This window comes from Lonchura striata, chromosome 7 (assembly GCF_046129695.1).
Source record: "Lonchura striata isolate bLonStr1 chromosome 7, bLonStr1.mat, whole genome shotgun sequence".
NCBI lineage: Eukaryota > Metazoa > Chordata > Aves > Passeriformes > Estrildidae > Lonchura > Lonchura striata.
The window spans coordinates 26214014-26241926 of NC_134609.1; the positions used below are offsets into that span (position 1 = coordinate 26214014).

Consider the following 27913-nt stretch of genomic DNA (forward strand, 5'->3'; position numbering starts at 1 on the left):
TCCCCGCCCGGTCCCCGCCGCTCCCCGCCCGGTCCCCGCCGGTCCCCGGGTCCCGCCGGCCTCCGTGTGTCCGCAGCCGGGCCGGAGCATGGCTTGGGGCGAGCTGGGGCTGCTCCGCTGGCTGCGGGAGAGCCGCCAGTCCCGCAAGCTCATCCTGCTCATCGTCTTCATCGCGCTGCTGCTGGACAACATGCTGCTCACCGTGGTCGGTAGGTGACATGGGCTCGGGCTGCTTTGCCTCCCCCGGCTTCTGCCAGGAATGATGTCCGGCGGCAGATGTGCTCCCTGAATGCCTGATTAATGCTCTCAAACCCGGCATTTTCAAACACTGATTAATTTTGGTTTTAGCCATGAATTCTATCCCAGGCGTTGCAAACGCGCCGCAGTGGGCATCAAAGTCTTGCTTTATTTCCATGTTAATTGCAAGATAAGGAATGGTATAAAAAGGTCTTAATAACTCCTTTTTTTCTCTTTTTTCTTATTTTTTTTTTTCCTGCTAAACGCCACGAACACTTTGTAGAACGACAGATAACAGTATTTTTAGCTCATCTTCGTTTTTCCTCCTGTGGTCATGCAACTGAAACAACAGGCTAGATAACATTGGAGATGCCTGTTTCCTTGTGATAGTTCCTGTTTCCCCCACATTGGTCTTAAAATGATAGGTTAATAAGAAAACTATCTAAGTCACTTTTAAGAAAAGCACTTCCATGAGTTAGTTTAACAAAATAACAAAAGTTTTGATCAAAGTCTAAGATCCAACTTTTAACGGCTTCAGTGGCACAGTGTCAAGATTCAGAAATCTACTCGAATAAAACAATTTAATATTTTTCACTGGTAGACTGAAAACTCCTCATATTCAAATGTTCATATAAATTGAAAGAAGATGGTCCAGAGAAACCAGTGGCTCGTGGATGTGCACACAAACACACAGGAATGCACATGGTTCTCCTGGAAGTGACTCGGTCTGTGCAGAGCCAGCTCTCAGGTGATGCTTCAGACTCAGTTTCTGAATCAGACTCCTGAATTTCTTGAAGAGGTTTCAGCTTAAAAGTTGATGCCACAAGGTAGACCTTAGTTAAAAAATATATCTATTTTTAGCGAGTTGATGTTGGATTTTTTTTTACATTAATATACTTCCTTATAGGATTAGTAATATTTGATTGCTTGTTAAGTAATATGTATGCTAGATGCCCTAGGAATTGTTATAGTTTGTAGATTTGAGGTGCTGGACTTTTTCAGGACAAAATGCAAGATGAGAAGGGCTGATGCTGTCACTTATATTAAAATTAATGAACCTGACATCTGTTTTTACAAACTCTGAAATCCTAATGTCTGAGATACATATTGATGCAATTAAATTGCAGCCAAGATCCTAAAACATATAAACATGGCTCCTTTTGGATGATATTATCTATGTAAATTTTAAAATAATGAGACATGAAAATATTGTCTCTTATTGCAAATATGTCTATTATTTCTGATTCTTTGATATAGGTCTGTTATATTTTTTCCTTCTTCTGGCTAGTACCTATCAATATTTTGGTGGTTTATTTTAGAAATATTTTATATTGTATTTTTTATATTTTGGTTTAATAATCATTCCAATTCTCATTATTCACACTTTTGGAGCCTAATAAAAGGACTTTGTAGCCACATGCAACAAAGAGGTTTCAGACATGGGTTTTGACACTTCTAATATTTTACTTAATGATGTATGCATAGAAAACCTTATGGGAATCTTATGAAAACTGGCAAAAAATTAAGAACAACGTAAATTAATTTTTTGTTTTAAACTGCACTTCTGAGTTACAGGTTTGTTTTTTTCTGGTAGAAAATTTCTTTTCCAATTCTGTGTTTCTGAACGTGCTCTGTAGGAAAGCCTTGTATTTCCTGATCAATGGCAAAGCAACAGCTCGGTGATTCCATTTACAAATAACCTGATAGTAAGATGCCAATGTATTCTGTTTGTTTTTCCAGTGCCAATAATTCCCAGTTACCTTTACAGCATCGAGCACGAGAAAAATGCCACAGAAATCCAGACTACTAAACCTAACCTACCCTCAGCCACCATGGACAGTTTCCAGAGCATCTTTTCCTACTACGACAATTCCACAATGGTCACTGGAAACGAATCTGACAAGACACAGCCTGGGGAGCTGCATCAGAGCCAGACAGAACAAATGGTTGTGAGTGTCACTGCTTCCCCCTCTGACTGCCCCAAGGATGACAAGGAGCTGCTGAATGAAAACGTCCGGGTGGGTCTCTTGTTTGCTTCAAAAGCAACAGTGCAGCTGATGACCAACCCCTTCATAGGGCCTCTGACCAACAGGTATGTCACTGCTGCTGCACCAGCACTGAGGGTTTCACCCTGATCTTTAAGCCCAGGTTAGTGTTTCAAACAGGGTTTTCTTAATTCTCTTTTGGATTGCTGCCTTCTTGCTTTTTCTGGAGGAATACTCCAGTGAAATACATTTGGTGAGCAGTTTTAAACGCTTACAGCCTTTCCAAAATAGCTGCACATCAGCCATCAGTATCACACACATTTCCTCCAGCTTCTGAGACCTTGGGTTTGTATAGAAACCTTTGCTGAGATGGTGTTGAAACATCTCCCATCTAGGTACAGGAGAGCAAAAGACACTGCAATGTAGTATTCACAAAGATTGTGGATTGTCAATATTCCTGTGACACCCACATTAGGCAAAGAGGATACTGAAAGTGTAGGCAGGGTTCAGATCCCTTCCCTGCTCTCACTGAGGTGAGCAGCTCTTGGTGTGTGGTGGCTTGGAGTTGTCTGAGGAGAGAATCAGTGGGAAAATTGTGTGAACTCCAGGGAAAAGTGAACAAATGTCCAACTTTGCCAATGCCATGTTCATCACCAGGTTCAGTGGGTCCCACATTCCCAGCACTACATGACTCTGCCCAGCCTTCCAATTGCTCCCTCTAAATTCTTGCAAATATATGATGCCTTGAACCAAATATGTTTAAATGGGACTTCACAGAAAATTTATTTGGGCCAGGATCAAGCTTATAAACATCAATAACTATGACTTAAAGCCCCTCTCCAAATCCAAGTACTGATGATATTTATATGAAGATTAAAAAGTATATATAATATCATTTAAATTTTTGATGTTAATAATACATTTGATTTCACTGTTAGCATTTTGTGTAACTGCTCCCCACAGAAGCAGCCTCAGTCCTCCCAAACAGACTATGAGATCAATCTCTGCAGGAAATAAACTCCAAATTCTATTCATACATATTTCTTATGTAAACTGTTTTCATAGAGAGTTATTCCTTTCAGAAAATAGCAAGCAGCAGAAACTTGTACTTCTAGAACACTTTTCAAGCAGTCAATGTCCATCATAGGTGACAATATTTAAAACAACCAACACACTACCAAAAATATGCCAGATAATTCAGGTTTTGAAGCCAAAACAACCTTGTTTAGGTTTTATAGTGTGTATATATATATATGTATGGTGTATATGTATATACACTATATATATATTTATAGTCTATACATATACTATATAACCTAATAGATACATATATAGTCTAAATGTTTCCTTTCAATCTAATAAAAAGTATCCAGCTGAGGGCTAAGCAGCATTTGGACTCACAGTGTCAGGTATTCCAAACCTGTGTTTGATCTGTGGAACTGATCTAAACACAAAAGCTGTAAATGAGAGAGAGAGTTTAATTTCTCCCTCATTTCCCCTTAATTTCCCCTTATCACCAATACATAACACCTCCACAGATGTAAGTACAGCATCACAAAATTACTTTTGCACAAATATTGCTGCAAGTTGAGAAGGATTTTTCTTTCCTGTATTGTTTAGTGAGGATGTCATAGCTCCTCTGCAGGTAAAGTAACATAACATCAAATAATGTTTTTATAAGAGTTCTTTGGATGTGTTTCCAGGTTTTCCTAACTGCCTAAATGGTTGCCCCATTGATATTTACTATTTTTCTGTTAGCACCAGCATTTCCAGAGCCTGCCAAAACAGGAGAACGGTGTGTGGCCACACCTCTCCCCTGGAGCCAGCTCCTGGGATGTGTGTGATGCATCCCTGGTTTGGCAATGAGGCAGGAATGTTCCTGCAGCATCCCCCTTTCCTCTTAGGGGCAGGGTTGGCACCACACCAGTGTGAATTTGAGTGCTGGGAGCTGAGGTTTCCTCCTGGAAACATCCCTCAGGTTTTTGCCTGGGGCAGGGTGTGTGACTGCAGGCACAGGGACAGGTTTGTTTTCATGAGTGAGAGAAGGAAATTCAAGGAACAAGTCATCCCATCATCCCCTCATCCACATGACCAACTCTTCTCTCACACAGCTGAAGTGAGCGCCTTAGTGGCAAAGGGGCCATAAATTAATTTTAGGGTTCACTGTTTTTCTTTCATGCAGTATTTGTATCTTGGTACTGGTATCTGCCTTTCTTCTGAGAAATGTTTAGTGGGAAATATCAGTTAACACATTTATCAGTAGAAGTTATTAGATACCCTTCCCCTCTTAAGCTGACAATTTCTAATAACGATGATCAGCTAAAATTTGTGATTGTATAAATCAAACAGAAAATATCTTGGTAATCTATAGAAATACTCTTCCTTACCACTGATAAGCTGTTTCATCACTGGTAAGTTATTGCCTTTATTACTTCTACAGAATTCCCGCAAAATATAAAAGCTTACATAGAAATGATTGCTTGTTTCAAGATCAGTGTGCACAGTTAATTAAAATGCCCAGTAAGTTTATTTTTCAAATAAGTAGCACACTGTGTACAGTGATTTTTATTTTTCAATCAAATATAGCTGTTCAACAGTGGTTTAGAGTTTTAGTCAAGTGCTGGTTTTCACCAGGAACTGGCTTTGAGTTTGTACAGCCAGCAACAAGATGTTCTACTCATATGATTCTGCAAATAATCACTATTTTTTAAGGTTCTGAAAGTTTGGAGGCCTGTTTTCCCTTCTTTTATAATTACTGAAAGTATCAATTTGCAAAAACAAATCCCAGAATTGGTTTTATTCAAGGCATATGTTCTGTAAAAACCATTTCTTATTTAAAGCCCAGCTTTTTTCATGGAACACCAGGCACACCTGGCTCAGAGAACAGGTTTGCAGTTCCTGAAACAATACAAGTTCCCTCTGCCCTAACAAAGTCCTGACAGAGCAAACACTGGTGATGGCTTTGCCATAGGAAGTCACCAGCAAACTTCCCACCCTGGCACGGTTTCAGGGCAGAGCTGATAAGATTTTGTGGGTCAGAAGAACACGATGTTTTTCCTGGTGGTGAAATTGGTAAGAAGCTATCCACAAAGCACAGCATCTGACACAGGTTTCTTTGTGAGGAGGATGCACTGGCAGGGGGAGAGTGAAGGCTCTGCCTAAAGCTGTCCTGTGGAGAGAGTGGGCAAAGGGCTGCCCTTTGGAACCAACAGCTTCATCCACCTGCACTGGCTCAGGTGCCAGAGGAGCTGTGGCTGCCCCATCCCTGGAAGTGCCCAGGGCCAGGTTGGAGGAGGCTCTGAGCACCCTGGTCCAGTGGAAGGTCTCCCTGTCCATGGCAGGGGGGTGGAAGGTGATGGGGTCTAAATTCCCTTTCAACCCAAACCATCCTGTGGTTCTCTGCTTGACCCCACTGCTTTTATCAACCTCTCACCAAGCTCTGTGCACCAGGCTGTGAGCCCAGCTGTGCCAGCCTCTCAACCAGCAGAGCCATTCAATGCCTCTGCCATGTGTGTCCCCTTCTTTTTTTCATTAGTCCGAAAAAAAAATTGTAGTTTTAACCTTGTTCCTATTCATATCAGCCTCAAAAACCATTAAAATGATTAGCCATTTTCACCATCACCCTCCTTTTGACACCATCCTGGCTACAGCTTTGAACTCCTTAGCATGAGAGAGAAAGGGGACCACAAAGTGTTTGTGCCCAAGACACACACAAAGAAGGAAGCAGAGGAATAAATAATGTTTGTAACTACATATTTACAGTTCAGTTCCTGTGTGAGCTTTCCTTTCAGGTTTTGGCAGGAGGCTGAAGTGACCTGTTCTGTCTGCCCTGGTCACTCTGTCCCTCTGCCTTCCCCGTGCTCCAGCATGGGGGTGGGAGTGCAGGGACCACACGCCCTGTCCCTGCTGACCCTACGTGTTCTTTCTGAGCTCCACACATATTCAGTGCTTCGTTGGTTCAGAACCTCAAGGAACATATTCTTGCCATAAATCCTCCCCAGTCTTCACTGCCAGTGAAGAAGAGAGCCAGAGTTCCAGGCAGGACAGAGCTAGCAAGGGGTGCTCACATGGAGCTGTGTAACAGCAAGGTTGGAATCAGTGGATTTACAGCACTAATTGATAATTAGGCTGTAATAATCCACAGCTGCTCACCTGGTCAATGTAACCTTTATTGTGCTGTTGCACAGGACAACAATCTGCTGTCTTAGTCTAGAGTAATCTTGTTAGTGGGTATAAATGGTTTCCTGAGAGCCCTACAATCTGAAATGGAGTTCATTTGGGTGTTCTCCATCAATGGCAGCCTTTCCTTTCCCTCCTTCAACTAGTGACTCAGACTTTTCCAGAGACCAGAAATACTTGTAATAAGCACTTTTAGCTGCAAGTAGCCTTGGTGAGACGTGCTGGACTCTGCTTCAGAATTGCTTGGAGGGTTTTGAAAGCAGTACCCAAGAAAATTATATGTTTAGCCATAGTAACAAGAAAAGATAAGAGAGAAGACAGGCTGTAATATTCTTTGGTGCTGCAAACATGCAGAGGAACAAAATGCAGAGGTAATTGTGATGGAGGATGCTATGTCATGGCTGAGGAAAAACTGCACATTCACTTTTCACCTGGCAAGAACATGAATGGCCCAGAACCGAGGGGCAGAATAGGCTGCTACAGGCAGTGCCTCTCCTTTTTATGATTATGTTGTGTAGGGCACTTGTTCAGCAAAACCTCCCAGTCTGTGCCCTCAACAGCTGTAGAACAGACAGGCAATCCAGCTGCAGGTTGGACATTTGTGGTAGCACAGCTGCCAAATAATTGTGCTGCTAGCTCAGGAGGAGCAGGGCTTGTTGAGATTGCCCAGGGAAGGACAACCTGCATATCCAAGGAAATGTCAGCTGGATGTGAGAAAGCCCAAGCACGGCTTCTAGAGGTTCAGCAATTCCATGCAGAGGCAGCACTCCAGAATTGTGCATCTCCACATTTTGGGGGATGCTCTGGGCAATATTTTCCTTCCAGAGTATTTTAATGACTTGTTTAGCTCCAAGCTTCTCCTATGTGTCACTTTCCATCTTGCTGTGGCCCTGTTTGTCCAAGGAAAAGGAAGAATAACATCTGCAACTGCAAAAATTAAGAACAATGCTTGAAAAGCATTACATTGAGCATTAGAAGTGACTTCCAAAATGCTTGTTTTCTTCCTGCCTTCAGCCACCAGAAAGTTCCCTGGTGTAGGAAGCCCATTGGAAGAGTTGAAACCTCCTTTATTTAGCATGATGGCACTGCTCTGTGTTTAATTTGTGAATGTTTGTGGAAGATCTCACAGCTCATGTCTCTGATGTAATGAGAGAAATGTGGACGTGGGAGCCAATTTGGATGGCATTTCTCTTCATGCAAATAACTGAATATTATTTCAATGTACTTGTAGCAGAAGCAAATTGCAATCTCACAGGCCCTGTGTCAAATCTATGAATTGCTTGATTCCTGTACTGAAATCAGAATTCTCTCTCACAGTGCCCATCCTAGATACGTCTGGGATGGCCTTGAAAGACCCAGCCCTACTTTACTTTGCAGTGGGAAAAGCCATAAGGACATTCATCTTCTTTCATACCCCAGAAAAATCTGATTATGCCCACCATCATCAGTATCCATACCTGCAGGGTTTATTTTTTTTTCTCAGTGCTTTCTTTAATTAAAAAAACTCAAAATCAGAGCATTGTGATCAAACTCTCCGTGGCCTGTTCTACCTGGGCCCACTAGAAAGGGAAGTGCTCTGAGGCAGCTAAGAAGTTGGCAAGAGGTAATTTTTTATTTCCTCATGCACACAGAAACACCAGGGGAGACCAGCATCCCATCGTGTAATGCCTATTACACACAGCAAGGGAAAGGCTGCCTTAGAAAAAATCATTCACTTTAAATAAAGCAGACAAAAAAAAGTATTGTTCTTTTATATATCATGTGTGACAGTGCTGGGAGATTAAAGTTATTATCCTAAGGCCACAGGGGAAGTTGTGATAGGGATTTAATTTGCTTTGGAGACATCAGTTCAGGTAAGTTGCACATGAGTGACCAATCTCTGCTGTCACATATTTACAACACCCTCTTACAGATTTCAAATAGGAGAATCTGTGCACTATGTTTTTATCATATTTTAATGCAGTGATGATTTAAGGCAAAATACCATGTGAAAGCTCATTTTATTTCATTCACAAGAATGATACAAACGATGAATGTTAAGCTCTGCACTCTAGGGAGTATTCCATTATCAAAGGTCCTTGATTGTATAAAAATATTAATACAAAACAAAAGCTTGGAATAATTATATTGGTTTGTCTATTTCATGACTACTGTTATTAAAAGGGCCATTTTTGACCCTTCCATTATTTGATTGATCTGTTTTAGCCAATGCTGAACCATTTAAATGCACAACACTGTCAAATCATTGGAAACTGAAATCCTTTGAAAGTGCTCCTCTGAAAAGCAGGATCCATTGTTGAAGAATTTGGCCACTAAATAATGTCCTGGCACATACATTTGAGATGCACAATCCTACAAAAAATGAAACTGTGAACAAGGTGTGCTGGACAGAATATGCACACTGTCTTCAGAGCTACCTAGGTTTTGACTCTAGGGTAGATTTTTATTTGCGTGAAAAATAATATACTGTGATTTTTTTTTTTTTTTTGGTGGTTGAATTTTCAGTTTTATCTGCTCAAAAAATGTAATTGCTTCCCAGCCAGGAAGTTCTTTATTTCCTGGAAACTTGAAAATACTTGGAGAAACCAGGCATTTCTACAGACTGTTTAGAGTCCTAGTGAAGAAATGGGCTGATGAAGAAAGCTTTGATCAGCTCCATTTCTACTCCTAAACCCATGGAAAGCAAAAGTATTATTCTCAGGCTCTTTGGGACTCTTCCAGTGCTCCTGAGGCAAAACTCCCAGAAAAGCTGATGACAAATTTTTTCCAGTAAAAAAGCCATTGGCTTGACTATGTCTCATTATAATTACCATCATTGTCTGATGAGGATGGAAACAGATGAGCACTGAACCACGACTGGGGTATTTCAGAATTCAGCACACTCAGGGAAATCTTCCCTTGGCATATCTTTGGAAACCTCATGGAGGAGTTTTATTGGGAAAAATTAAGTCAGAATGAGAACAGGGCAGTCAGGGCAATCATGAGAAGGATTTTTTCCCAGGCATTTCAGATAAAATGTCTGCTGTGTCAGATGAAAAGAAATTTGTAATGTGGACAAATATGGCCATGTGGTCCACAATAAATAGTTCAAAGCCTGCCAAGAAACTACAGGTTGGGTTTGTGTGGTGTGTGAATTCATGTAAGACTAACTCAAAACCTCAGTGGGACAACCTCTGAAATGTGAATACTCATTTTGTTTTCCAGAATAGGCTACCAGATCCCCCTGTTTGCTGGCTTCTGCATCATGTTTGTTTCAACAATCAGTAAGTGTCACATCTTACTTGGTCTGGCCCAGGCAGGCACAACTTTTAAATAAATGGTCCATAATAATTATCACTAGGAATTCTTCTTGTTGATGTCTGGGGACTAGTTCCCAAGGAAAATTTGAGGGAGTCAGCTCCACGTTGATGGTGGTACTGATGAGATTGAACAAGTGCTCTCTTGGGAACGTGCTCTGAGGAACCACAACCCTTCATCCCACCTCAGCGGGTCTCTTCCTTAGCTGAACCTTTCAGGCTTTTCTGAGCTGGAGCAGTGCTCAGACAGTTTTGAATAGCCACAGGAGAGCTGCCCTGCCAGGCCCTGCGCAAGCAGATCTCATGGGGGTTTTATCAGAAAGATGGTGAGGCTGCAGTGGCTGATGAGTCAACAGGATCTCAGCGTCCCTGAACGTCGCCGTGGGATGTGCAAACAGGAGATCTGCCTGCAAGTCAGCTGAGATAACTTGCCTGCTCTAATGGCAGTGATAAGGCTTCAGTTGCTGTTTTATGTTTGGTTTCGGCCTGACATTTAAAGCTGTGGCCCAGACAGAAAGAGTACAGAGAACATCAGAGTTCATTAGAAGCCTGTGAGGATCAGTAAAAGAATCGTTTTTGCCTCGGAAGGCAGGTGTAAGGATGTATTAGAACAGGTGTAAGATGCATTAGAGCCTGTGACCAAAACTAGGAAGGGGACAAACAGATCTCCAGGTCCACTGTACATAAAAGAAAGAATAATGAGAGGTTTCCCAGTGGAGATGTGGATGGCACATCCCTGGAAGTGCTCAAGGCCAGGTTGGAGAGGGCTTGGAGCAACCTGGTCTGGTGGAAAGTGTCCCTGGCCATGGCAGGGGATTGAGCCAGCTGATTTTTAAGGTCTCTTCTCACCCAGAACATTCCATGATTCTATGATCTTAAAACTGTATCACCAAGGGGACTGAAGTACTAGAGAAGATGACCTGGTCTTAGAGCCGCTGACAACTCTGTGTCTTAGGAACAGAGTTAAATATTATTTATGTTAGATAAATTCTGGTTGGGATGTAGATAAGAGTAGGGAGCCTAAATGAGAACTGCTGATCTGCTGAAACCCTTTTTTCCTTTATTTTTATATTTAAGTGTCCACGCAGTAGGGAGTTTGTAAAATGTGGTGAAAAGCCCCAAGACCACAGGACAGGTGGGAGGAGTGCACATGGATCCCATGTTTAGCTGGTGCATAACACCTTCCTGCAGCTATAACCTGCCCTGCAAATTTCCTTAGTTGGCCAAGAGATGGGAGCTGAAAAAAAAGCCCTTTATAAACTTACTGTAGATTTAATGACACTGACAACAACATGGCCTCTACAAGCAGAGACGTGGTTTGGTTTCTGAGAAATTCCTATTTTCCAGCATTGTGGGTGGGAAATTTAGCCAGGCTGACTGCAGCATGCAGGGGCTCTGTCCTAAAAGGCTGAGAATGAAACCTGGGGTTAAATCTCTTGGGAAAAGAAATAGTGGCCCATCCATCCTCTGGTGCACTTCCTCTGCTAGTGGGAGGAGAAGGAGCTTGCTGAAGTTTTTGAATGGGGGGATCTGGCTTCCCTGCACCTTCAGCCAGCTGTGCTCCACACATCTGGCAGCACCAGGGGAAAACCTCTCTCCACCCACTCATTGCTGGAGGAAACACTGGTGAGTGTGTGTTACAGCCTGCCCTCCCCACGTCCTGGAGCTCCAGACTGGGCAGCCTTAAATGAAGCAGAGTGGAGAGGTGAGGCTGGAAAGAAAAGTCTTGTTACTCCTCTTGTGTGCAGCTGAACCTGAGCAGATGTAATCAAATCCTGAGTAATTAGTTAAAACTGCTTGGGCTCTTGCATCCTGTGTTACCTGGAGGCTCAGACACCTGAGAGCAATTCAACACTGACACATCTAAATGCAATAAGAGAAAATAATGCAGTTAGCATTGAAAGTGGCACAAGTCACTGTAAATGCTTGACTAAATTGTAGGAAGTTTTTGTGATAGTTTCAAGAAATCTTAACTTTTTAACCTAGTTATAGTTAACCTAATTTTAAAAATTACCTCTGTTTTAATTTTTTTTTTTTCCTGCAGTGTTTGCCTTTTCTGGAAGCTATGCACTACTATTTATTGCCAGGTCCCTTCAAGGAGTGGGTTCCTCATGTTCTTCTGTGGCAGGTAAGAGATAATAGAGAAAAAATGTAGATCACTTTCAGTCTTTTTTTAGTTAAATTTTGTCACCACATTCAATAATTAATACAAAAATATTCAATTGAATCCTCTTTTCTTTTTTTCTGTCTCTTTCATACAAAGTAGCTCAAAAGCAAATGCCTTTTAAGACTTCCTTGGTATTTGGGTTGCAGTAAGGTAGAGCACTAAATGAACTGCACTCTCCCTGGGATTTCTGCACCTGTGTCTTCAACACTTTAAATTCATTTTTAGCCGCTTTAAAGGTCACTGAGAACTTATGTTGGTACTTATTACAGTTAGAACAGCAGCTCTGTCTGTTACAGAAATTTCTGTTATCAAATGTTGTTTTCAAGGGCTTACGATGCAGGCTGCCAGTTTGGGCTCAGTATATCCATACCACATTTTTAAACAAGTAGGTGAAATGGAATATGGGCTTTCAGCCCAAATTATTTGAGCATTCTTGAGGCTGAGGCTGGAGAAAATACATTTTGTTCATGCTGAACATTCCAATCTTGGAAAAATTTCCTGCAAGGGCAGGAACTGACATCAGTTAGGGTTGCAAGTCAAGCTTTCCCAAGGGAAGACATGCCAGAATCAAAATTATTGTTCAGCTGCATCTCAGTCCCTGTGCAAGGGGGCACTTGAGCTACGGGCTCCTAGGTGAACACAAGACTTTTTTATTTCTCAGCCAATGAGCACAAAAGAGCAGAAAAGGCCAAGGCACCTTCTAGTCCACCCCTTCCTGAAGGCAGGATCAGCTGAATATGTCATTCCTCATGCACACTGGACAGGCAGGACCTCAGAAGCCTCCAGAGCTGCCGTCAGCATCCAGCTCAGTGCTTAAGTACCCTTATGTTCAGGAAGGTTTTTTCCCCTGGTATCTCATCTAAAGGCTCTTTACTGCCATGTGAGCTTATTTCTGCTTGCCATCCTTCAGAGAACACAAAGAACAGTTTCCTTTCTTTATCTTCCTGGCTTTCCTTCGTATTGCAAGACTGTTATCACCTCTCCCATCAGTTTTATCCTCTCTGGTTTTGAATTGGAAGCCCTGCAGGTATTATTCTGAGCCCTTACTCACCCCCTGCACGGGCTCCAAGCAGCCCCAGATTTCTCCCTGTGCTGCACCAGAACCAGCCCCAGCTCTGGGGAGAAGCTCTGACTCCTTTCAGGCCACCAGCAGAGAGAGTCTCACACACATCTCCCAGCAAGGGAAGTTCTGTGTGCCACTGCTGGCAGTCATTCATTCCCTCCCCTGCCTGTCTGTGCAATCGTTCTCATCTATGTGAGAAATTTGTGTCACTGTCTTCTCATTTCCCCCTCTTCCTTTTTTTCCAGAATATTTCCCCAAACCCCACATTCACTGTGAATTCTAATGCAGCTCTCTAACAGCTCTCCAGCTGTTCATGCAAACAATTTGATGTCATCCACTCGTTTCAATAACCCTGGTAATGCACACAGGACCTCAGCTCTTTTGATGATGGATGGTATTTACTGATTGATCAACCATGCAATCTATTGTTTTCCTTCTTTGTGTAGCTGCAGAACTTATTTATTGAGTCCTATGTGAATCTTGATTTGGAAACAGAATTATTAATTTCTATAAGGACTCTTCTGCAGCATTTACGTCTGCAGTGTCTGAGTGCTCCACAAAAAGACAAGCAAATTAGGCTTCATGTCTCCTTTTGTGAAATGAAGGCTCATAATCAAGTGCAGATATAAGACATGTGAAGATAAAGGTCAAAAGGATCCTTTAATTTTTTGATGCTGAACTTGAAATACTCATTTACAAAGCAATCAGCTCTGCACAATACCTCATACCCAGAGCACTGTCCACAATTGGAGCTAAGTGGTCACCAGACCTTTGTGCACTCTGAGTAAAAATAAATTATGGTGAACACTTGTCAAAAGCTCTTTGGAAAGCATCATCAAAAAGCTCTGTGACAAAGAGATGCATAAAGAATCTAACAAATAAGGGCATCACTAAATTACCTGACTAATACTGCACAACAGTATGGTCTTGGTGACCATGGATGGTGCCAAAAGCATTTTTGCTTGGAAGTTAATTCTATGGGAAGGGAGTATATGTGTGTGTGTGTGTGTGTATATATATATGTACACACACACAAAAAAAAAGAAAACCCAAACCCTTGGTCATTTCTGTATAATTATTAGTAGGTGTGGCAAATGATGACCATAAACTGTAGCACACAGATGCCTAATTTTGTGCTGTGCTTTTTTTTTTTTTCCTTTTGTCTCTTTATTTATTTATTTTTAATTGCAGGGATGGGATTGCTTGCCACTGTTTATACGGATGACGAAGAGAGAGGCAACGCAATGGGAATTGCACTTGGAGGCCTGGCTATGGGAGTATTAGGTCAGTGAGGTGGAGGCTCTGCTGGCAGAAGAAACCATCCCCCAGCCATCCCAAAGTTTGTTCTTGGGACCTCTGAAAGCAGCAGGAGGGTGTCACTGGGTGCAATGGGGTTGTGCAGCCTCCAGACTGGATTCATGGTGCATGTGCAGAGCAGCTTTTCCCACAGCAGCCATTCCCAGTGTGCACACACACACCAGTCTCTGAGATGTTTGGGGTTTGTTTACGTTGCACATTTGGGGAATGAAGAATATGGTTATTGCCACGATCAGTGATCTCTGTGGGGCTTTTCAAACTGGGTTTTTGGTTGCTGTGTGCCTGTAGCAGGATGCCCAAACACTCGCAGGGGTTTTGTTCAGAGTCAGAGTGTTCACAAGTGTCCTTTGCTTTCCTTGGCAGTGGGCCCCCCTTTTGGGAGTGTCATGTATGAGTTTGTGGGGAAGAGCTCTCCTTTCCTGGTGCTGGCAGCCCTGGCTCTGTTTGATGGAGGTCAGTAGATCCCTGAGTCAGTATCACCCTGAGGCACCAACCTTTCCTGATCCTGCCATCCATCCCCTCCTGGAGGAGAGTTACAGCATGGATTTCTTTTCACAGCTGTTCAGTTACTTGTTCTGCAGCCCTCCAGAACACAGGCAGAAGTGAGTACTAAAGTAAAACACTGCAGGAATGGGTGTCACTTTGCCTTTCCTAATCCCAAGCTTTTGTTTTGCAGAGTCAGAAGGGGACACCTTTACTGACACTTTTGAAGGACCCGTATATCATTATTGCAGCAGGTACCAGACCTTTTTCTTCCTTCTTTAAACCAGCCATTGATGTCATTCCTGGCCTCTTGGCATGTCTTGGGTTGAGCTGCTTTAACAGCATTGTCATTTTCTGGTTTGCTTTGCATAAAGATCTAAGAATGTGTTGGTGATACAGGATGAATGTACCAACAGAAGCACAATAGGCAGAAAATTTGAAATAAATGTGTCTTTCCAAATGAGAGGCCACTAATAACTTCTAGGTGCCTGCTGGGGCAATGAGATGTGGCCGGGAAACTTCCTGAGAGCCAAGTGACTTGGGCCAAGGCTTTCAGAGTGAGGGATTGCCAGCACATCACAGGCAGGCACAGGGAATAACACTGAACTTTGTTTCTGTTTGAAGAGGGAGTAAGTTTGGTCTCTTGAGCATGAATTGTTGTATTTCAGAAAAGGTCTGGTGGAATGGTGAATGGTGTTTGGTATTATATGTATCTGTTTTCAAATGAGCCTTTCTGTCTCAAGAGAAGTTTTTCTTTTTGCACATTTTTGTTTATTCTGAATTCTGTAATTAAGCCTGGCCCTTTCTAATGTTGACAAAATACCTGGAAACAGAGAATTATTTTCACAGTTCTGTTTCTTCATCCTAACTTGCTTGTCTAACAGAACAATTCTTCCAGGCATTTCTGGAAGTTTTCTGTTCCTTGCTGATTTTTAGGCAATTATCATAACCTTAACTCTGTGACTTGGTTGAGCCGTGACTTAAGTTATACAAATCCTTTTGCTTGAGAAATTCTTGGAGCATGAAAAATCCACTGAATAAAAGTATTTTAGGGAAAAATATAGCAGTGACAGTACTTGTAAGAGGTCAGGTTTGTGCTTTGACAGTGATGCTGATGTTCTTTAACCTCAGCCCCTCCTCCTTGCTTTATTTCCCTTGCAGACCAAATTTGGTTTTGTCAGAGCTGAATGCCAAATGCCCTGGTTTGTGTCAGAGGTGCTGCTTCAGAGTCTGTGCCATCAGTAGCCACTGCCTAGGCAGAGGAAATGTCACTGACATGTTTTGTCCCTGCTGGTGAGAGCTCAGGGAGTGAAATCTGTGCCATTCCTGAAGCCAAACCTCACTGACAGGGATTACAGGAAAAACAGTGTTAGCCTGACACAGCTGCATGCACAGACAAGTTGGTTTAAATGATCAGATGCAAAAAGCAGAGCTGAGGCAGGTATCACCTTGGGAAGGCGTGGGACAGCTTTTCACTGGGTGCCTGCTCTGTCCCAGGAAAATGCCAGTGATGTCTGTGCCACTCTGCCAAAAGCTGGGGGGGCTCTTGGCTGTGGAGATGGGATTCAGCTGCCAGGATGCACTTTCACACCTTCTGGCCAGCACAGGGCATTTAATGTCATTCAAGGAAGAAAAGATGTAGGATACAAGGCACTTTAAAAAAAGGTCAGCTCCATGCAAGACTGAGGAAAAAAATAATGTATTTTCTTTTGGAGAAGCTTTGCTGAGGTAGCAGGCTCTTGGATTTTGCCCCAGATTAGAGCTCAGGCTCTCACTTTTCCCTTGGGGCACATTCTCTAGGTCTGAAGCACCTTTATCCCCATAATCCTGAGCACTTTGGTAAACTCTGGTGGTGCTGCCTGGCCTAAGGAGAAGCAGGTGCCACAACCATGTGCAAGCACACCTGTGAGGTTTGCTCACCTTCCTTTGTGAGGTTTGTTCAGAATAGAACCAATCCTTTGCTGTTTAAGCTGTCTCAGTCAGAATGGTCCTGCTTCCTCTGCCTGCACTCAGTGCAGCCTGAAATGTTTTTTCCAGCATCAAAGCAGCTGCTTGAGCGTGGCTGATTTTGGCCTGGGAGAGCCCCAAGGTGTTTAACTGGGGCTCCTTGCACCAAGTGGAAGGGTTGGCTTCTGTCTTTAGGGCAAAGCAGTGCTGAACTGTTGCTCCTTGCCTGGGGAAAGGAGAGAGCCAGCAAGTTCATTTTAGGAATTGTGGATACACAATCTAATATATTCTGACAGGTTTGAGCAAAGAATGGCATCAGTGCTCATTTGGTTTTGAACCTTGTGATGAGGAACTCCCTCCGAGAGAAATAATGCTTCTCTGACCTCTGAAAAATCCAGCTTATTTTAGGGAAAAAAAAGAGTAAAATTTGTATAGTAAACGACTGAAAGAATCTAGAATATTTTCCTGAAATTCAGAGATTGTAAATATTACAGAGAAAGGTGGGAACACAAGTTTGAGGCTGTCACTTCCAGCAGTGATTCCCAAAAGCCATTTTGTAAGGGATTAGCAGAGGGGACATGTCCTGTTGCCCTGCATTAAGCTTTGAGTGCCTGAGGGTCTTTTGAGTAAGCCTGAAAGGCATCTTGAACCCCAAGAAATACCATGGGGTTTCATAATCCCTCCACTGAGGCTGAAGTGCAGCACTGAGGAGGGATGAACACAACACAAAGCCACTGGAGCCTGGCTCTGCAGGCAGCAGTGCAGGGCTGAACCAGCATTTCCACCCCTTGTTATCCTTTGTGCCTGGGTTACTGAAGGTCCAGGCACTCAGAAGAGATTTGTAGGTATTTGAAATTCATAGGGCTGTGTGAGCTCAAAGTCAAACCCATGTTTGCTGCTCACTGCTGCCTGTGGGATCTCGAGAGGAAATTCCCTTTTTTGGGGAGCAGACCTCCCTGTGCTGTATCTGGGTATTTTCAGGACCAAGAGCTCCCCATCCTGCCATGGGAGGTAGGTCTGGTCTCTCAGATGAGAGGCACAGGGTCAGAGCCTCAGCCTCTTACACAACAGGGCTCTGCTATTGCCCCAGGAGACCAGGTAAAGACCAAGTGGTTGTAGTTTTAGTTAATCATTTGTACAACAGACCTCGTGAACTTTCCAAATGTCATCAAGCTCACTGCAAACTTTCACATTATGAAGCAGCTTAACCTTTATTGTAGAATTTCTAGAATAGAAACATACAAAAAGCTAGCCTTTGGTGATTTTACATTGTGTTCTATTTAATGTTAATCACCATCTGACACATGAAAAATAGGGCTGTAAAAAGTGCAATATTTTATGTAAAAGCATTCATTCTTTGCATGGTGTTTTATTTATAGTCAAAAGAAATAATTACTACTATTATTTTTCCCCTCCCCTTCTTTCTTTAAGGGTCAATCTGTTTTGCAAACATGGCTATTGCTATGCTTGAACCAGCTTTACCCATCTGGATGATGGAGACCATGTGCTCAAAAAAATGGCAGCTTGGTAAAGTACAGTGTATTATTTGCATCTCTATATTTTGTCTATTGAATGTCTGAGTTCTGGTCCTGTTAAAGATTATTTGCTTCAAGGGGGGTAATTTTTATGGTTTTTTTTTTTTTTAATCTGTAAAGTGCCAGCGTTTAAACCTGCACAATTACAAACACTGGTATGTAAGAAAAATACACTGGGGTGATGTTATTGCAATAGAGGCTCCTGTAATGGGCTGCACTCACATTTCAAGGAAAAACAGTTGTAGGCAGCCTCAGGACTGGTGCTGATCCAGCTCCACTGGGAATGCCAGCACTGCTCTGGCAGTGAACATTGGCCAGGGCAGCTGCAAGGTGCCTGTTGAGTCCCAGAGCCAGCCTGGCAGAGCAAAACCATTTGTTCTCTGTTCTCCCTGTGGGAATCCCCCCTGAGTCCCCAGCCTGAACTGCCCCGAGCAGGCACAGGGATCTGCAGCAGCTGCTCTGTGCTCTGGCAGCACACCCTCCTTGCAGCCCAACACGTGGGACAAGGATGGACTGCTGCTTAAAGTGTGCCCACAGGGACAGCAGGAGCACTTTCCCTTGCATTTGATAGATTTGGCTTCCCTTAGTGCTTATTTAAACATCCCTTTCAACAGAAAGCAATGGGGAGCCCCTGCTTGGACCTCGTTGGGACTTTTAGCAGGGACACAGCCTTGGGAAACCAAGTCCATAAACATGGAGCATGCCTCACGTGTCCACTCCAGATAAAGCTGGAGCAGTCACTTTCTCTTTGAGGTGAGCAAGAGCAGGAAAAAAACACCAGAAAGTGGATTAAATTCCACTTTGAGTGACAAACCATATGTGAGAGGTTGATGTGAATCTTCTTAAGTGGGGGATGCCCAGCCTTCATCTATCTCTGATTAATTTAATCATGGCATGAGGGTATTTTTTAATATCAGTGTATAGTTTGAAAGAAGAAAATTCCTTCATGAAAATGATGTTCAGCTGATATCCCTGCTCTGTGTTAATGTACACATTACACCCTATAAAAAGCACAAATCTTTGTTCTAATTAATGCAATTGAAATCTAGAGTGGCTACAGATGCAGTTCTTAATGTACTGCTGAACCTGGAAATAACTTCTAGCCTGTAATACAGCAGAATGCAAACTTAGGGATTTTGAACCTCAAAAAGGAAAAATAAATATTGTCTATCAACCTCCCTCACCAGTTTCATATTACTGATGCAATAGAAATGAGATCTACTTCATTGAACAGAGGTTACTAGAAGGAAAATATCCATTTTAAATGAAGACTAATTTAACCCCCTTAATGATACAGGTAATTGACTCCATTTCACTTTGTCTGATTTGACAGCATTAATGAAAAATTTTAAGCCTCTTAAATTGTAAATTGAACTGCAGGGTTTTAAGCAAATTATTATTTTATGCAATTGGAAGCCAGCTGTTTGAAGCATGATCTGAAGAAGGTATAAAGAACCTTGATTTGACCAATGAATATTACTGTGCATAAAGCCTATTTAGAAAATTATGGTTCTGCCTCAGTATACCACAGCTTACAGACCAACCTGTGCAAGTCTTATTTAACAAGCCTTTGCAGTATAATTTCTCTTTTCCAGCTGTCAAGGCCTGCTCTGTGTGACCATTTGGTATAACCAGACAGCTCCAAACAGCACTGAAGTAGCTCTGGTTACACAGGCTAAAATGAAATCTTTCCCCAGCACCACCACTGTAACCCACAAGGTTTTTAATCACAGGATATTGCTGTGCTAAAAATTACCTCTTGATTTTTTTCTTATGAATATATCAGAGAGATAGGAAGGAAGATGGATAGGCAGGAAATGAGAAAACCTATGTTGCCCTGGTGAAAGATGAGCACACACACACGTGAAGGCAGAGGCTGGATTGTGTACCTGGCACCAGGGCTGCTTTCTGAATCTCTGGCTGGCTCCTGCCCTGGGACTTCTGTGTAAGGAGAGGATGAATCCTCCAGAACAGAGAGTAATAACTGGATTTGAAACCAGAGATGTCACCAGACTACAGCATCTACTCCAGATACAGCCACTGCTGTGGCAGCTTCAGGGACAGAAAAACATTGCTGGTGCCAACAAATGTGCTTTTCCCAGTGGAGGTGGGAAATGAGAGAGACAGAATTTACTCAGGTGTCTTCATCTGCAAGCTATTACAGTTTTATTAAAACTTCATTTTATTTAAACCAATATGTGATTTTAAAAAAAATTAAAAATACATTGGCTAAATAATTTTGATATCATTTTAAAAGCTTTTCTACCCTTGCATTATTGATACACGCTTGACCAAGGGCTGTATCACAGTACAGACATGCCTGTAACAGGAAGCTTAAAGGAATTCCCAGGCTTAGAGGAGGGGACTGTCACTTGCAGAGCCACAGCAGCCCTGCTGTCCCCTGCTGCAGGGGATTCACCCACCCTGGGCTGGCTGAGCAGATGCTCCACAAGCCCTGAGCTGCAGGAGAGTCGCTCTCCTTGACCTCTCCCAAAGCTTATTGCAGTCAGATAGAAACTTTGTGCTCTTTGTTGTTCTGTCCCCTCTCCCAGACCAGTTCTTGGATCTCATGCTGAAAAACTCTTTTCAAAGGCATCACGTTGCTCCTGCATCTCACAGATGATGTCCTTAGATTTCACGGGAAGGCTGCAACAAACCGGATATTTGATTCTTGGGGCTCTATTAGATGTGTCCAGATCAAAATTGCAGTGTCTGGCATTTATTAGTTTCTTCTAACACTTCACTGAAATCCTTGCTGATAAAACATCTCATTCATATTTTTCAGGCGTTGCTTTTCTTCCAGCTAGCATCTCTTATCTCATTGGGACGAATCTTTTTGGGATACTTGCACACAAAATTGGAAGGTATGCCTAATTTAAAAATACTAATCACCTTCCAGTCTCTTCATGCACCATTTCCAGTGTTTCCCAGGGCAGTTTATTGATAGTGGAAATTATTAAACCTTGTTCTATAGGAGCAAAATTGATTTTTTTTGAACACATTGCTACTTTGCTGTTTAACTCAGCGCTTCAGACATGGCTTTGAAACATTCAGCTCTAATATCTCATGATCACCATCTCTGAGTGATGTTTTTTCTTTGGTAGGTGGCTTTGTGCTTTGCTCGGGATGCTAATCGTGGGAATAAGTATTTTATGTGTAAGTAGACAATCACACATCTTTTAAATCATGTCAATGTTTGTGTGCTCATCTTCAGATATGTGCTTTTCCCATGAGAGTTTTATGACACGTTATTAAACAATGTGTGGTTAATAGGTTCCAGATCAGAGTTTTGAGTGCTTTCCAATTTCAGTGCTTCAATTATTTTTAGAAATGATGACTCTGAGAGGAGCATGCTCCTCTGTTGAGCTGTCACTCAGCAGTTTATAACAGTAAGTGTGTCAGTGGTTTAATGGCACACTTGTCTGAAATAACAGCTCAGAACAAGGATCAAACTCTCAGATCTGTACAAAGTGGGCTGTAGTTTCTTGGAGAATTTATCTCAGAAAAATAAGCTAACCTCATTAGCATGTGCAGTGTGATATAATTAACTGCCTGAAATTTCCTTTATAGGTTCCATTTGCTAAAAACATTTATGGGCTCATAGCACCAACTTTTGGAGTTGGATTTGCCATAGGTAAGAACATTTGCAATGAGGTCTTACAACCTGTTATTTCTGTAAAAATGGTTTGATATGAAGTTACACAGAAAATCAGTTTTTTTGCCATTCTGATCGAACAGTGCTGCAGCCTGAGCTGTAGCCCAAACTGGCAGGCAGAGCAAGAAGGATTAAGGGACAGTTCTTATGGGGTTTGGACCAGACTGCTTTAGACCAGCTGGACCCCCAGGCCTGTCCATCAACCTAAGCAGATCTTTCAACCTGTCCATGAATGTAAATTTGTTTTTAGAAATGCATCTGTGCACTGCCCCAAACCCACAGCCTTTCCTGTAGAGGAAAAGGATTTATATAGACATCTGCACTGAAAAAAAAAGGCTTAAACTGTTTGTATGTAAAGAGGAATTCCCAAGCTCAAACACATGCACTCCTCAAGTAACATGTGTGACATTTCCTTACCCTGGGCTGTGCAGGCAGGCTGCAGTGGGGACCCTGCCTTGCTTTTCAGTGCTTGGCTGCTCAGAAAATGTTCTGGGGCACCTCCACATGAGGGATGTGTAGTGAGGAAAAAAGCTTCAGGCACTGATTCAGACCCCAAGTATTTCAGCAGTTTTGTGAGCTGTTTGTGCTGTTTCTTGCCAGAAATGAGGGTGTGTATCAAAAGACAGGATAAAAACACCATAAATAATTCTGATTGACTGGGGGTGAATGCTGTCTTTTAGGCTGTCAGCCAGGGTAGGTTCACACCAGATAACTTTCCCCTAATTACTTGGCAGATAATGGGAAGTGGGAGGTTTGCTCAGTTGCTGGGAAGTGTGGATACACCCTAAATTCACATCTCTCCTGTCCTCTGGCAGGTGCCACATGTACACCTGTACACACGTCCACACACGACCCCAGACACGGCAAAGACCATAAAAAACAAAGCTAATACAGACTATTTTTACACAAACCTTTTGCTTTTTGACAAGCATCCTTTTAGCTGCTTTTGCATCCCTTCTTAGCACATAGCTCACCAAGAGGTTAAAAGCAGGGGAAGAAATTGCAGCGTTTCCCTGGCCTGTGTTTTGCAGGGATGGTGGACTCCTCCATGATGCCAATCATGGGCTACCTGGTGGATCTGCGCCACGTGTCGGTCTATGGCAGCGTCTATGCTATAGCTGATGTTGCCTTCTGCATGGGTTTTGCCATAGGTAAGTCCAGCCTTTCCCAGCCTGGAAAGCACAGGGGAATCTGCTACAATTCAGAAACCCAGTGGTACTTGCAGGTTTTATGAGAAGACGTTTTTATTTTCTGCCAGAAGTCAGAGCAGGGGGAGTTGTGTTTGGCATCTGTTCCCCTCCTCTGCAGCAATTGGTGCTCGCTCTATGAGCTGGAAGAGGCTTGAAGGCACTGAACACAAATGGGATGTGCTGAGAAAAGAGGCCTTGGAACATCTAAAACCAACACCAGAGCTGTGCTCCAAGGGTCTGTGAGGGGAATCCCTCCCCACTGACCCCCTGCCTCCTTGAGAGCATGACACAGATGCCCTTAGGAACACCTCTAATCTCCTCCAGGAATTTGGGCTATGGAGCCAGGAAAGTTTTATAATTACAAACATGTCTTTACATTCCTCAAATCCGTTTGTAAGATGAGGGGTTTGTATACAGAAGTACTATTGTTTAAAAGGATTGCTGTAAATTTTGTGTCTGAGCAATCTCCAGAAAAGGGCTTTTATCTGTACAAGGTCCCTCTGCTGGTGGTGCCATTGCCAAGGCCATTGGATTCCCATGGCTCATGACAATTATAGGAATTGTGGATATCATCTTTGCCCCCCTGTGTTTTTTCCTTCGAAGTCCACCTGCCAAAGAGGAGAAAATGGTAAGTGTAACTTGATGTTTTTTTTTTTTTTAATATTGTTTTTTTTTTTTCAGTGAAACAAATGATAACTTACATTTGCATCTTTCCCTCTAACTTCCTCAAAATGGGACCAGCACAGTGTATTTCACCCTCAGGCATTAACTTTGGAATTAACTCCCCCTTCTTTATATGTCCAAGATGTATAAAGGCAAATCCTTTATTGATGTTACAAAGTCACAAATTTGATTTTTATGAAACAGGGTCTTGCAGATATTCCTCTGCATCAGCATATGCTGCAGTGGAGTCAGTAGAGAATTTATTTCTCTTTTCCTTGAGGAGCCAGAACTCTATTGGCCAATTGACCAAATTATTCCATGGTGTGCCTCAGCCTATTGTTTTCCCATGGTTGTCTGGGAAAAAAATATTTTAAAAACATATATCACAGTATATTTTGAATATTTTGGATCATCTTTTTTCCTCCTTCTCCTTCCTTCATGCAGTTCACCTTATCCCTACAAACTAGTGCCTTCTCTTATCCAATATGTACCACAGGGCTTCTCTTTCTCTTTGTTTTAAATATAAATTTGCCAAAGGCTTTTTTTTTTTTTTTAAATATAAATTTGTCACTCTGTGCTCTCCAGCCACTGTAGGGTGTGTAAGAACAGTGTCACCATCTGTAGATTTAGTCTACTCAGCACTCATCCTTACTCTTCTTGAAGAAGGCTGATCTGGGCCCAAAATGTAATTGCTGGTTGTTTATTTGGGTGAAAAGTAACTAATTCTGCATGGTCATGGTCTTATTCTGCAGTGGCACAACTCTGCAAGGTAAGGACAGCATCTGATGCTGGTGCTGCTCACTTTGCACTGGCAGAAGGTGGAAAATTGAATCTTGTGGAAATAATGGTGTGTGTGAGGCCAGAGACCTTCTGTTTGGCTCCTATTTGGACTGCAGAATCCCAGTTAATCCCTTGTCATGACCTTTGCTGAATGCACTGGTTTAGTTTGTTTTGGGTTTTGTACATTAAATAAGGCTGAGGAACAGAAAGGAAAAAAATATCAGCTGCTGTTTCCTGGCAGTATAAAATTTATCACGTACTTCTATGGCCCCTGACAGTTTCATTTGTAACATCACAACCCCTGAAGGGACAGGATCTCTCCCCATGGCTCCAACACCTTCCAGCATCTGCCACCTCTAATATACCTTTAAATTCAAAATAGCTCCAAAGTGGCTCATGGCTGTAAAGTGATGTCCCAAGTCATTCAGGCTGGAGGAGAGTCAAAAGGAGGGTCCCAAAATTGTGGTCTTTGCATAATTATTAATTACACTCAGCATGAAGAACACTACACAGCTGCTCCAAAGCTCCCTGGGGAATTTCGGGCCAGAGAATTTAGTATTTTATCTGGCCCTTACCATGAGTACCACTTTTAGCTTGCTGTAGGGGTCAAAGCACAGTATGGGGACAACCACCCCTGGCATTACCCTCAGTTATGCTGTTCTGGATCTCCATGGAAAGAGGGGACAAAAGCAGTAAATGAGAATTGGCTCGAAGCAGTAGGGCTCCTCTTGACCATTCGTTAAGGTTTTAATAGATGGAAATTAATTATGGGAGGGGTAAACTACTGTCTCTGGAGAGCAGGTTGATATAGTTCAATAATACCTGGGCTGAAATACTGGAAATAGAAATTTTCCAGAGCTGTCTTTAGCAAGAAGATCCCCACTCACACAGACCTGAGGACTCCATTTGCCCTGACTGCAATCAGTGTGGGCTCTGCCCCAAGGGAGGAGAGGGGAATCCCTGAGTGGTGCATGCAGCACCAGCCCCAGCCTCGGCTGGATGCTAAGCAGAAATACTCACACTCTGTTTTCTTCCAGGCAATACTCATGGATCACAACTGTCCCGTGAAAACAAAAATGTACACCCAGAACAACATCCAGTCCTACCCCATAGGTGAAGAAGAGGAGGAATATGAAAGTGATGAATAACAGAAAAGCCATATAACATATTTAGGTGTATGAAATGCTGTGGTTCATGTGAAACATCTCATCCAGAAATAGGTTTTAGTTGTACTGTACATTGAATAGTGAAATGGTCAGAAAAACCAAAGGTATATTATTTATTGCCCGTGACTATAAAGCAGACTGCAAACCGCCTTATGGGGGGAAAGAGCTTTTATAGACCATTTGTATAGTGTTACTCCTTGTGTATTTAATTTTATTGAATATTACACTCTATTTTTTATTAAATGTGTAGTATAAATCTGTATAAAATGTGAATTTTAACTATTTGGTTTTTAAATTCACCTCATTGACAGTATTTCATATTTTATTTGCAGTTATGTGTTACTGTCAAATTCAAGTCTTTATTATTTAATTGGAAATTTAAAAAAGCAACCCTCAAAGAAAACCAAATTTGCATCCTTTCAAGTGACACCCTTGTAAATGCATTGAGAGGAGCTGGAATTCAGAGTGTGGACAGCACTATCACTTTTTTCATCAGCTTCTGGTCATAATAATATATACAAAAAACTAAATAAGAGGCACAACTTCTCTGCCAGTTTAAATACTGAGTTCTTGCTGAATCACCAATGGTGAGGAAAACATGCTGTTAAACAGATGAGTGCATTGCTATTATTGGTATTTAATGAAGTTTTAATCAAGCAGTTGTGCAATATGAAGCCCCCAAACACAAAGCAGCAGGTAAACAAGTGGGTACGAGCATGCACTTTTCCTGTCCCTTAGCAGGGAATGTAACAGCATGAGGATACTTTTTGTATTTCTATATTTTGGATCTTTTAACATATTTCAACTTTATTTTAGTTGCATCTTCAGTGACTGGTTAGGAAAAGCTGCAGTATTACAGTATTTAGACTTAGCATGTGCTGAAAGTGAGCTGCTAACTGGAGCAGTTCAAAACAACTCTCTTACATGTATTTATGTATACATCTAAAAATCCAATGTACATTTATTTTTTTAAATTAGTTCAAATACACTCTTTGCTTAAAAAATGGAAGAAACAGCCTGCTTGTTGCCAGTTTTTCATAACATCTGGGGACACAGCCCAATACAGGTGAAGTATTGTATTAGGCAGTCCCTGTCTGCACTTAGGAAAAACAAGACTTGGAAAGAAATAATTTTAAAAACAATCCCAATGTCCTTCTCAACCATGGTGTATCATCTCATTTGTAAAATGAAAATCTTTATGTGCCTTCTCTCATGTAATTGCAGATGTTTTATGTACTACAGCATAGATACTATGTTTACATATAGTTTTGTAAAGCGTATATACTATGGTCAAAAAATATGAAAAATATAGTGGATCAAACTTCAAGTATTGCTCTGTCAATAATTGCATTCAGAACACATCAAAATAAAGTTATCTGACAGAAGTTCATGATCTATTGTAATAAAGTGAAAAAAGGATTAAAAAAGAATGACCCCCCATCATGATTTGCCTTATGCAATGTGCTTTACCAGTGTGGAAAGCATTTCCCAGAGCTCCTTCAGAAACCAAGAGTCTGTCATCTGATGAATTCTTCCTCATCACCAAGTAAGTAATAATTGTGCAGATCAGTGACTATTTACACGAGGCTCAGATTTTACTGTGATTTGCACACTTGAAACTTTGCCCCAAAAGATGTTATTCTACTTAACTTCCCTGAAGTCTTTTGGTCAACATCAAATTGTTAATCTGATCACATTTGAGACTGAAATACCAGTGCAAGAATTCTGAATTATTAGTGTTCGTCTTTTTGCCAGCGGATGTATTTCTTCAATTCACTAATATATAATTCAAACATAGCAAGTCACATTTTTTAAAAGCACAGAAGGGCTTTCTTCATGGCCTGGTTTTGAATTTTTTAGCCCATCAAAACCAAGGAGTTTGCATTAATCTGCAACATGAGTAGGAGGAGGAGAACCAAGGAGAGAGAAATGGATCACATTCCTCTTCTGCAGCTGGAGCCAGGTTTCTGCTGGGGCTCAGGGAGCAGCATCTTCCCAGGATTTGCTGAGCAGATCAGTGCAGTGCAGTGGCTCCCTTCTCTTGCTCCCCTCCTGCTCCTCCAGAAGAGGAAGATTAGTTAAAATCCACACAGACAACTCATGTTTGTAATCTATGCACCACCTTTCTCTCCACTGCCAAACAAAAACTTGGCAGTTAAGAGTTTTTGAGTAATGTGTAACCAGACCTTTTCTGATAACAGGAAGAAATTTTACTCAGAAAATACACAAAAATATCCCTTCTGTCCTGGA

At 42.0% G+C, this 27913-nt stretch overlaps 1 protein-coding gene across 1 annotated transcript; it reads left to right on the forward strand.

Moving 5' to 3' along the window:
• SLC18A2 (solute carrier family 18 member A2) lies at nucleotides 1-27103 on the forward strand. The gene is made up of 15 exons (XM_021545198.2): nucleotides 1-209; nucleotides 1978-2329; nucleotides 9606-9664; nucleotides 11742-11825; nucleotides 14119-14211; nucleotides 14608-14697; nucleotides 14803-14846; nucleotides 14921-14981; nucleotides 18106-18201; nucleotides 20995-21073; nucleotides 21314-21365; nucleotides 21780-21843; nucleotides 22896-23015; nucleotides 23549-23682; nucleotides 25535-27103. Exons 1-15 carry the CDS (start codon nucleotides 89-91, stop codon nucleotides 25643-25645), a joined length of 1560 nt encoding a protein of 519 aa, XP_021400873.1. The 5' UTR covers nucleotides 1-88; the 3' UTR covers nucleotides 25646-27103.
• Nucleotides 27104-27913: the final 810 nt, after the last annotated feature.

Excerpts from the sequence above, each read along its gene's own strand:
- SLC18A2 (XM_021545198.2), top strand. The coding sequence starts at position 89 with ATGGCTTGGGGCGAGCTGGGGCTGCTCCGCTGGCTGCGGGAGAGCCGC. Across the intron at positions 2,330-9,605 it reads ATAGGGCCTCTGACCAACAG|AATAGGCTACCAGATCCCCC; the intron begins GTATGTCACTGC and ends TTTGTTTTCCAG. Across the intron at positions 9,665-11,741 it reads CATGTTTGTTTCAACAATCA|TGTTTGCCTTTTCTGGAAGC; the intron begins GTAAGTGTCACA and ends TTTTTCCTGCAG.